Here is a 12,494-nt window from a genome sequence, read left to right as displayed (position 1 = left end):
TTTTAGATAAGTTATTTTAAAATGTGTTATCATAGCTCTAGAAAATAGCTTTTTTTTTTAATTCTTGGAGAAGATTACCTATCTTTCTTTTTTTTTTTTTTGCTCTGCGCGGGCCTCTCACTGTTGTGGCCTCTCCCGTTGCGGAGCGCAGGCTCAGCGGCCATGGCTCACGGGCCCAGCCGCTCCGCGGCATGTGGGATCCTCCCGGCATGGGGCACGAACCCGTGTCCCCTGCATCGGCAGGCGGACCCTCAACCACTGCGCCACCAGGGAAGCCCCCTATCTTTCTTTAAGGACAAAATATTTTCTTTAACCTGGTATAAGAGCTGCACAGGAAGTGTACAAATTATCTAATATCTGTTTCTCCTCTTCTTTCACAGCAACAAGAATGCAGCTAATAAAGGTACTACAAGAATTCAGCAATTCTAAAGTTGTTTTTAGTATGTAAATTGCAATATTCTTGTACTTTGTAAGTTCTGGGAAGGTCCTGAGTTTTCCTCTAAAAGCCCAAGATCTCCCAACAGCTATAGAGAAAGAACCTATCCAATTCACTTTAAAAGAATCCATAAGATGCGACTTCCCTGGCGGTCCAGTGGTTAAGACGCCACACTTCCAATGCAGGGGGCGTGGATTCCATCCCTGGTTGGGGAACTAAGGTCCCACATGGCGGGTGGCCAAAAAAACAAACTAATTTTTTTTAAAAAAGACATAAGACCTACAAAATTAGAAAATAAAGGGATTCATACCCCATTTAAAAATAAATAAAAGAATCCGTAAGAATTCCTTGACTAGGAATAGTCAGTGCTTCATTAACTGTGAACTTGGTAGGTTCACTTTTAATATATTAATGAATAAAAAGTAGTAGTTACAAAGGTACTGAGAATTAGCATTCTGTCTGCAGTAATACATCAAGTAACCTCTATTTTTTTTTTAAAAAACAAACCCAAACTGTTTGAAAATGATAAGGTGGGTGTGCTAACTCATTCTAAACAAATTAACACCTCAATCTTACAGAATGTTTCTGTTTGGTGGATGCCGTTACAGCACCTATTAGTGAACAATGGAGGTGAATCTAATAATATTAGGTAACTAGACTTAAGGGAGAAGGATTCAAATCCCTTTACACAAGAACAGGAAGTCCCCGAGTTTGGAGACATACTTTGCTGTTGCACACCTTTCAGGGAATAAACCTCAAGTGTGGTCAGCACTGTGAAGTGCAGACATTGCAGCCAACGTAACTCAGCAAACCTAAACCTAAAAAACCTAAGCAGCACTAAAACCTCATTTACCAGGAATCATGAAGGAAATGAGGTGTTCCACTGAAATGCTCTATGTAATTAAGCTTACTGCTTACTAGCTTTAAGAATCAATTTTATTTTTTATTTATTATTTTTTGCGGTACGCGGGCCTCACACTGTTGTGGCCTCTCCCGCTGCGGAGCACAGGCTCCGGACGCACAGGCCCTGCGGCCATGGCTCACGGGCCCAGCCGCTCCGCGGCATGTGGGATCCTCCCGGACTGGGGCACGAACCCGTGTCCCCTGCATCGGCAGGCGGACTCTCAACCACTGCGCCCTAAGAATCAATTTTTAGTGCCACCAGAAATCTTGCATAATTATACATTTATGCACTTAATTGTTTTACTAGTGGTTACAAACATGAACTTTGGAATTAGGCTACTTTCTAACTGCATTAACTTTTACAAGTTATTTAACCCTATCTAACTCTCAATTTGTCTATGAAACAGGAATAACAGTACCTATCTCACAGGGCTGTTGAAAGGATAAAATGATAGTACGTGCAAAGCACTTAGAACAGTGCCTAAACACAGGAGGCACCCTATAATTGTCAATATTATTATTATTAATCAATAAGGAATTATCTATCTACTTCTACCTTTTATTTGTGATTTAATACGCATTACATCATTACAGTAGACAATACTGTGATAGAGAAATGTGCTTGGGAGATACTAAAATGTATAAGATTTTCTCCCCACTCTTGGTGTCCTAGTCTACTTTCTATTTGGCAAGTTTCTGTCTTTCCCTTAATAATCGCATAGTACCACTTAGTGGCATAGGAGCTATCCAAGTTTGTTAAATTAGTAAGCTTAACTTTACACTCATTGCTAAATCAACAAATTCTGCCCTTTGGAGCAGCCGTTTGCTCACTGTCTGGATTTATTCCTCACTCATTTTCAGGTTTTTCTGTATGGGATGTCTACAGTCACTAGAGGGACACACCTGTGTTGAATAAGTAAAAGGCTAGCTGTTAATGGTAATATTGTTGGATATTGCACAAGTTAAATGTGTTGAATATCTGCTGAGTGTTTTACATGGTACTTGCTATCTCCATATATCCATAATCAACCTGAGTGAGTTTGAGTAGGAATAATTTTTGCACATTTGACAGATCAGACAACTAGTCAAAGGACCATGAACTGCCTTCCTATAGTCACAACCTGGTTTGTGCCAGGGCTAGCACCATTAGACTCCTGGACCTCTATGTAAAATACTGCACCTCAACTCCACGAGGAAGCTGTGAATAAACTGCAGTTTTTCTGATGTTAAAGATACCTTTAAAAATATGAAAACTGGGGCTTTCTTGGTGGCACAGTGGTGAGAGTCCGCCTGCCGATGCAGGGGACATGGGTTTATGCCCCAGTCCGGGAAGATCCTACATGCCACGGAGCGGCTGGGCCCGTGAGCCATGGCCGCTGAGCCTGCGCGTCCGGAGCCTGTGCTCCGCAACGGGAGAGGCCACAACAGTGAGAGGCCCGCGTACCACAAAAAAAAAAAAAGTTAATATGGTGTTCCTCCTTTAGGTTTACTGCCACAAAATTTAAGATGCATATAATATGCCAAAGGCAAATTCAAGAACCATATTCCCCTGTCAGTAGAAGTGACTCTTATAAAACCTACCTTGTGTGGTAAAGGTAAGGGGGGTGCTCCAGTCACTCCAGATTCCTGGGCCATCCAGTCTCTTGCTCCTCACCTGAACCTCATACGAAGACCCAGGAAGCACACTGTCTACTAGCAGAGATGTAGCTGAGACAATCTCATCAGCCTGTTAAATATTATGTGAAAACAGCAGAGCATCAGGTCGGTGTGAAACCTTTACCAAAACTGATCACAAGCAGGTCTCGACTAATCTCAAAGAATTAAAATCTTACAGAGTAGTTAGCTGGCCACAGTGGAATTTAAAAGAAATCAATAACCCAATAACAAATGTTTGACTGACAATAGTCAATAACATTTTAAATAGCCTGTAAGTCCAAGGCAAAAATCACAATGATAATCAGCATTTAACTGAATGATAATGAATGTTGACCTCTCAGAATTTGAGAGATACAGCTAAAGTCAGTGGGAAGCTTCAAGCCTCTGCTGACATCTGTAACACACAAGGTAGAAGATGATGCACAGGGGTGGACAGAGAACTATAAGCATTCCTAGAGCAAAGTGTCACAGAAGGAGGGCATGAATAGTTTTAAGGACCCAAGGCTGATGATCAGCTATAGTGAATCAAAATATCTAAGAGACCTAACTGCATGAAACAACCAATGATGTACTCCAAAGATATTGAACTCCCTGGCTCATTAAGACTGTGGAGCACTGCAGACTAAAAATGGCGAAAAGCATCAGAAATGCATTAAACAATTTCAGATCACCTGTAGTTAAAATCCTATTGTCTCCATTTTACAGATAAGAAAGCTAAAGCCCAGAGAAGCCTCAACTGCTTTTTCCATACATGACACTGGATTCTCATTCTGTTCTTTATGAATATAAAGTCTTAAAAAATTAGCCCAGATCTAAAAAGACAGGTTTTTACCTCTAAATTAGATAACAATTAGTTTCACAAATTACAGTGCCGAAGTCTTTGCATGGCCCACAAGGCTCTTTATGACCTCCTCCTCCCCTCCCCCTCTTTGACCATCCACTAATACTACTGCCCTCACTCACCACCCTGGCCTCCAGCTTCTCATCCAGCTTAGGGCCTCTGAATTGCTATTTTCCCTATTTAGACCCCAATTCTCCCAGATATCTACATCACCACTTCCTTCAAATCCCTGCTCAAATATCACCTTCTCAAGGAGAGCTTCCCCTACCTCCATTTAATATTTCAACCCACCCTCTCCCGCTAGCATTCCCAAGCTCCCCTCATCCTGTTCTACTACACAATGGATCCTGAGTTCTTGGCACCTAGTAGGCTCTCAATACTTACTGAAAGAATGAAAAAAGGATTTGACACACTATACATGTTTGTACTGCATGTAAAGAAATACATTGAGCAATAAGAAAAAATAAGGATGACATGTAAAATCAGAAACCAGAGAAGGTCTTTACGTGAAAATATTATAGTTATGAATTCAATAATTCTGTATCTGAACTTCTTGTAGCCATTAGTTGTGCGTGTGTGTGTGTGTGTGTGTGTGTGTGTGGTGTTAATGAGAGGGAGAGGGAGAAGGAGAGTGAGAGGAAGGGTGAGAAGAAGAGAGAGAGAGAGAGAGAGAGAGAGACAGAGAATTAATTTAATATACATAAACTTTTGGAAAAGAAACTTTTCCTCGCAGTAAATTCTGGGAGGAATTTGTCATGCTCCTCAGAATACAACATGGATCTACATGTAAGACATATTGAGTAACATCAAACAATTTTTCTAAAATCATTTTATGGAAGATGCAGAAATGCTGTATATATGCTCATTTCTTATGCTGCTCTTGAATGAAAGCCAGTGGTATGACATTAAATTATGACTGATTCTGCTCCAGAAGCAGTATGCACATTTGGTATGCAGAGGTGTTCTGTATGGGATTGGGAGGGGGGGTCTCACCTTTCCTTAATTGCTTCTCAACTTTTCATATTATTTACTAAAATATACTTACTTTTCTCATATTTTTTGTAGAATTCTCTGAATATTTCACTTGATATTGAAGTTGAAATGGTACCAATGTTGGGTTGGACCAAGAAATCTTTAAATTACCAGTATCTGTGATTTTCATACACAAACCTAATGGTGGATCAGGCTTCACTTAAGAAAAAAAAAACAACACTTTTAAGTCATGTCATTTTCATGATAATCATAAAGTGAAGTCAAAATGAGTTTTTAGCATATCCTATTCTGTCAACTAAAATGTCTTTATTCAAAGGCTACTTACAGAACCAAAATATTGGTTCTACTCCTGTACCTTACTATAGCAATCCATGTATCTTCATTTCCTTTTCCCTACATGGTAAAAACTATAAACCAGTAAATGATGTTATTTTGATAAATGTGAATTCCTGCTGTAAAAAAGCCTGCCTTACTTTATTTAACCTAGCTTTTGCTATGCTTATTTGAATCCTCCCCTGACAAAACCCACTGTTTTAGCAAATGACAAGTGGAAAAAGTATATTACAGAGCACTATTTGGAAAATGCATATAACTTTTGCATGCAAAAATCAATGCATATATTCATGCAAATTCATGTAAATATGCATGCAAATTCAGTATATTTATTACTTTTAAAATACAACAAATCCAGATATACCCATTCAAATAGCCCAAACCATGCACAGTTTACACGCAGTAAACACAGCATTAGCAGGACCTGGCTTGTCACCAGAAATGGGGATGGAGTTTCTTATCCTAATGGGGTATTTAACTCAGTTTATAATTTCTGAGTTCATGTGTATATGTGTTTTTATGTACGCCTATGCATTTGTGTATATTCATACATGGAGATTTGTGTGTGTGTGGCTTTAAACATAGAATATAACCTTTAAATCATTTGTAGAAACAACGCAAACATCTTACGATAAAGGATTGATTGAATAAATCATGATTCATCCCTTTAAGGGAAATCTATACAGCCTTTAAAAATCATATTAGAGAATAATATTGAAAATGTTTAATACTGTTAGTTTTAAAAGTTTATTAAACAACATCTGTACTTGGATTCCTGATTTATTAAAATTTATAAATTAAAGGATATTTGTAAATACATATTAAATTAGAAATAAATGCCAAAATAGTAGATAATAAATGAACAAAATAATTTTCCTTCTTTGTGCATCTCTATGTTTTCAAGATTTTTGTGATTAACAGGAATTATTCATGAACACAGAAATCACCATTACATTGAACTATTTACTGACTTTTATTTTCAAGAAATAAAATGGCACATTCTTTACACATTCCATATTTTCATGAATTTAGTCATAGTATTTTTCTTTCCTTGAGTCAAAATTAATGAAGTTTTTACTTTCTGTGACATATTACAAATTTTAGTTACTTTAAAGCAGGTATATCTAAGCCGTAAAGTCCAGAAACAACAGGTGAAATTCACTGAGTTATCGTGACCAATAAGACAGAAAACAAAGACACCAAACAGAAGTGAAATCATAAAATTATAAACTATTTTACATTTCCTATTTGCATACATATATGTCTTCATATTAGAAATCTAAAAATAAATCTTTCCCTGGACCCCCTATGTGCTCAGTCCCAGACCTCATCTACCTGCTTCTTTCAGAGGAAAATTCCTCCAAAGAGCTGGCATACTCACTTTCTCCACTTTGCATCCCATTTTCCTGAGCAACCTATTCTGATCAGGTCTTTCTTCTCACTAGTCCACTGAAACTACTCTTACCAAGGTCACTACACTTTGCCAAATCCAATGTCAACTGTCTGATTCATTTTACTCCATCTCTCAGCAGTATTCCTACTGCTTGTTCCGTGAGTAGCTGAAATACTTTTTTCACTTGGCTTCCAGGCCACCACACTCCTTTACTCCTCTTTTCTCTCTCATCATCCCTCAGTCTTTCTCTCACTGAACTCTAAATATGTGATCTCATACAATCCCATAAACATCTGTATGCTACAGACTCCCAAATATATATCTCCCCTGAACTCCAGGCTCATATATCCAACTACATACTCAACATCTCTTCGGTTTCTAATAAGCATCTCAAACATAGTATGCCACACACCTAATCGTCTCTAATATCCCCATCTCAGCATCTGGTACCACTATTCTGGTACCACCCAGGTCCAAGCCTAACTATTATCCTTGATTCCTCTCTGTCCTTCACACTCCATACCCAATCCACTAGAACGTTCAGTCAGCACCATCTCCTAAATAGATCCCAAGCCTGATCATTTCTTTACTTCTCCACTGCAACAACCCTAAGCCAATGGGACAATTCCAACAGCTTCCTATCTGATTCCTCTGCTTCTACTCTTGCAACTATCCTTCCTTCCTTCCTCATCAATTTCCTTCTTCACATGCAGCATAAATTTTAAACATAGGCATGCGTACACACGCACACATGCACACACACACCCTTGATCATATCACTCTCCTGGTTCAAATGCCTCCATTGCAATTAGAATAAAATCCAAAAGTTGTAACCCTGGTTTATGGTATGACCTGGACCCAGATGACTCTCTAACCGTATCTCTAAATATTCTCCTACTTCATTCATTCCATGCAAAAGAGTCTTGTATTTGGTTCTTCCAACTTCCAAGCTCATTCCATCCCAGGAATTTTATGAGTGCTATTCTTCCTGCTTGGAGCACCTTTTGTTTTCGCATGGCTATCTCTTTTCTTTCAGCTTAAATGCTATCTTCTAAAAGAGGACATCTATAACTGAAATAATAGCCCCTACACCTGACATTCTCCATCACACAACTTCTCTTATTTCTTTCATAGCACTTTTAAAAATATTATCACATATATCCCAATACGAGGCAAGATTTTTTCCCCAAAATTATCCGAAATAAGACAAAATCATTTTTAAGGTTCTTATAAAGTCTATCGCAGCAACTTCTCTTAACTACTTTACTTTTAAAAACAATTTAATTCAATGCTGGCTCTAAATATTTCTAAAAATCACCAGAGAGAACTGGTTTTAAAAACAGAAAATGATGATACTTTATAGATTTTGTATTTTTCCCTGTGGTATAACGTCATGACTGAATTCCTTGGATATCATTGTAATTACATTGTGGAGATCACAAATATATCCCTAGAGGACAAGTTATTTTAAAGTCCTAATGTTAAATATGATGTCATATGCAGATTCAAAAAGTGCTATTTCCTCAGTAACTTAGACAGAAGTGAAGGTAAAGCGGTGTGGGAAAGTGTGTCAGATACTTGGAAAAGTGGCTCTAGTGATGTCAAAAACAATGATGCAGAGATGCATATAAAGCGTTTGTATACAATCGTTTTAGGAAATGTAAATGTAAAATAGTAGCACCGTAAAATTATGTACCATATGTAATATATAATTTAATATACACATACAAAACTGAGTTAATAGTTTGTTAACATTCGCCTATATTATTCACACTGAATAACTCAATACACTGAATATATGTAATTATACATTCCAGTTGATCAAATAAATTTGGGGAATCTTTGCACTGAAAATATGGGCCTTTGCCTATTATTTGAGTTTTTCTTAAGGTCAGATTTGTACAGCAAATTATTTGTTTATGTTTTTACTGTTTCTCTCTGCCCACTACTGTCTGCCCCTGTTCTGTGAGGTATTCACCATTGTTTCCCCAGCTCCTAGGCCAGTGGCTGACACCCATGAGCCTCTAAGAAATGCTTACTGAAGGCATAAATTCAGGTAAAAACAAGCTTTCAATTATTTTCAGAAATAGTTATCCGAGATGTGAAAAAGTAATAACCAAGCAATAAATATTCATTAGACGGATCCAGGATTTAAAGAAATCAAACTGTTTTCAAAAAGAATTTAAGTTATAATTGCAGAGATATCTATACTGCTGTTAAATCATTCCAGAAGCTGCTTTTAATACTCCCTAGAACTACACTTACCATCTTTAGAGTGTTGGGCAAAGCAAGATAAGCTAGTGAAAAATTTTGTAAGCAATCTTCAACCTGTTTGTATGACTGATGTTGATATCTATTATCTTTTTTATGCACAACTTACCAACATTAATGGGCTGAACTGACATTGGAGGTGAGTGAAAAATTACTCCACCAGATGTGATTTTCAAATACATAAGAAGGGTGTAATTGATTTTGACTGTTGGCACGGGCACATGACATTCACAACATTCATGAACACTGCAGTTGCACTGAACAATCTGAAAACTGCTTTTCTGGGGGAGCAGAGGTGACTCTTCTAATACTTCAAGCCTATATGGAAAAAGAAGAGCTAAATATTAACACAGATGTGAAAGCACTGGATATATTTAAAATGTAGGACACAATATCCAAATTGAGGGCAGCTATTCTGCACACTCAGCTTAAAGAGCATCTGGGGAAAAAAGATACATTATAACAAGGATACAAAGACAAGGGTTAAAGCAGGTTAGCTATCAGAAATAATATAAACAATGGGCTTCGCTGGTGGCGCAGTGGTTGAGAGTCCGCCTGCCGATGCAGGGGACACGGATTTGTGCCCCAGTCCGGGAGGATCCCACATCCCGCAGAGCGGCTGGGCCCGTGAGCCATGGCCTCTGGGCCTGCACATCCAGAGCCTGTGCTCCGCAGCGGGAGAGGCCACAACAGCGAGAGGCCCGCGTACCGCAAAAAAAATAAACAAGAAGACAGTGAAGTACTGAAAGGAAAGAAAAATTGTGATCCTAAATCCTATATGCAGTAAAAATATCTTTCAAAATAAACATGCAATAAAGGCTTTTTCAGACATGCCAAAATGGAAATAACTCATTATCATCAGACCTGCATTATAAAAAATGCTAAAGGAAGTCCTTCAGGCAAAAAGAAAATGTTAGTAGATAGAAGTCTGGTTCCACATAAAGAAATGAAATTTAACTAAAAGGGTATATATTTATTGACTGATTAAAGCAAAAATAATAACCATGTAGTGTTGGGTTTATAACATAGGTAGAAGTAAAATGTATGACATTAGTACCAAACTTGGGGAAGGGGGAGATCTGTAAGTACACAGTTGTAATGTTCTTCTACTATACACAAAGTGGTGTCATAGCAGCTAGAGGTATAATATCAGTTCGACTATAATAAGTCAAAGACCTACTATATTCTAAATCCTAAAGCCACCACTAAAGTAATAAAACAAGAAGTTACAGCTAATAAGCTACAATAATCAGCCATTGGAGTATGAGTGTAAAGATAGGAAAATAGATTAATGGAACAGAAGAGAGACCAGCACCTATATGTACAATCAATTTTCTACCAAGGTACAAGCAGTTCTGTGGAGAAAAAGTAATCTTTTCAATAAATTGTGCTGGAACAGTGGGATATCTACATGCTCCCCACCCCAAAAAGCAACTTTAATCCATACCCCCCATCAGATCTAAAAATTAATTCAAAACGATCATCAATCCAAATGTCAAGTCTAAAGCTATGAATCTTTTAGAAGAAAATATGGGAAAAAATTTTTGTGGCCTTGGTTTAGATAAAAATTTCTTAGATGAAACACAAAAGCATGATCCATAAAAGAACAAATTGATATTGTTATAAAGTAGAAACTAACACACCACTGTAAAGCAATTATACTCCAATAAAGATGTTAAAAAAGAAAAAGAACAAATTGATAATTGGACTTCTATCAAGATTGAAAACTTCTGTTCTTCAAAAGACACTGTGAAAGATAAAAAATAACAAAAGACAAGTCATAGACTGAGAGAATACATTTGCCAGTCATCTCTCTAATAAAAGACTTGAATCCAGAAGATATAAAGAACTTTCATAACTCAATAATAATATTAAAAAATCCAATTAAAAATAGGCCAAAATGTCAATAGTCACTTCTCCACAGAATACATAGAATGAAAAGAAACATGTGAAAAGAAGCCCCAAATCACTAGTTATTCAGGAAATGCAAATTAAAACCCCAATGAAATACTACTATCCACATATTAGAATGGTCAAAATTGAAAAGATTCATCATATCACATATTGAAGAGGTATGCAGGAACTGGAACTCTAATACACTGCTGGTAGGAATGTAAAATGATACAACTTTGGAAAACAGTTTTGCAATTTCTTAAGTTGTTAAACATACACCTACTATATAATTTACATATTCCATTCCCAGGCATTCATCCAGGAGAAGTAAAAGCATATATCCTTACAGAGATGTGTACACAAACAAGTACAGAGAATTGTAGCAGCTTTCTTTGTAAGAGCCAAAACCTGTAAACAACTCATTTATCAATCAATAGGTGAGTAGACAAACAAACTGTGGTATATTCATATAATGGAATGCTACTCAGCAATGAAAAGGAATGGACTGCCAGTAGATTCACACAGCATTAATGAATCTCAAAATAATCATGCCATGTGAAAGCAAGACAAAAGTTCTGTAGGAATGCATTTATATAAAATTCTAGAAAATGCAAAGAAACCTTTGGTTACAGAAAGGGTCAGATCAGTCATTGCCTGGGGACAGTGGGGGATGGGAGGTGGAGCTGGTGGTAGGGTACCACAGGTAGGAGTAGAGGGTGGGATTACAAAGGGGCAAGAAGAAATTTTGTGATTGACAATAGATTCATTTTCTTTATTATGGTGAAGACTTTATGAGTGGTTTCATATATCAAAACTTATAAGTTTACACTAAATATGTACAGTTTATTTTATATTCTTATATGTCAGAAAAGCTGTTTACAGAAAAAAGGAAATCTAGGGAAAAGCTTTTTTTTTTTTTTTTTTTTTTTTTTGCAGTACGCGGGCCTCTCACTGTTGTGGCCTCTCCCGTTGCGGAGCACAGGCTCCGGACGCGCAGGCTCAGCGGCCATGGCTCACAGGCCCAGCCGCTCTGCGGCATGTGGGATCTTCCCGGACCGGGGCACGAACCTGTGTCCCCTGCATCTGCAGGCGGACTCTCAACCACTGCGCCACCAGGGAAGCCCTAGGGAAAAGTTTTCAAGCAATACTTTGCCTATCACCGTAAACCTACAAATGAATGGGTTAACTTTAAAAAATAACTGTAATTATCTTATAGGGTTACCCAACTCAAGGCATAGAGAATACAGCCTGCAACCAAGACACAGACAGTTGTTATTTCTGATTTTTTCGTGTTTGTTTTTTTAATCTGCCTCATCCCATGGAGAGTCTAAGCCTTGGTATAAATGAGAAGTCTTAATTTAGGGTGGAAGTTCATGACAGGGGCGGGGGGTATCCATGCCTCATATTCCCTGTCTTGCTTGAGCTACCCCCATTCTGTCCATAAACACCTGCTGCCTCGTATCCAAGCCACTGCACGCTTTTTAAAGAACCTGGGGACAGGGAAAGAGTATTAATATTTAGGCATGATCACTGCCTTCAGAAAAGACCTCAGTCCCTTTGGAGGAAAAAGCTGTAAGAGATAAATATACTAACTAAAAATTCAACGTGGAGAAAGTGTTGCTTTAGAAACTGTGCTAACTAGCCTATACATGAGTATTCAGATATAAACACGAGAGAAACGGACCCTAACCTTTCCATACACACCCCACGAATTATTAAGTGTTTTGAATTATGATAGATTTTTCAAGTTTCCTGAGCTAGACTTTAGTATTCCT

At 37.7% G+C, this 12,494-nt stretch overlaps 1 protein-coding gene across 1 annotated transcript in view; it reads right to left on the bottom strand.

The window, feature by feature from the left end:
- LEPR (leptin receptor) overlaps window positions 1-12,494 on the bottom strand; it is a 76,885-nt gene that overhangs the window by 44,717 nt on the left and 19,674 nt on the right. Inside the window, exons 4-6 of the mRNA XM_065884304.1 lie at window positions 8,936-9,144; window positions 4,882-5,027; window positions 2,921-3,065 (exon numbers count right to left, since the gene is read on the bottom strand). Of these exons, the coding sequence (XP_065740376.1) occupies window positions 2,921-3,065; window positions 4,882-5,027; window positions 8,936-9,144 (500 nt within the window). The remainder of the gene's footprint in view (window positions 1-2,920; window positions 3,066-4,881; window positions 5,028-8,935; window positions 9,145-12,494) is intronic.

Source organism: Phocoena phocoena, chromosome 1, assembly GCF_963924675.1.
Source record: "Phocoena phocoena chromosome 1, mPhoPho1.1, whole genome shotgun sequence".
Taxonomy (NCBI): Eukaryota; Metazoa; Chordata; class Mammalia; order Artiodactyla; family Phocoenidae; genus Phocoena; species Phocoena phocoena.
Note: the sequence above shows the minus strand (reverse complement) of the source record. Positions and strands in the feature narration are given on the sequence as shown.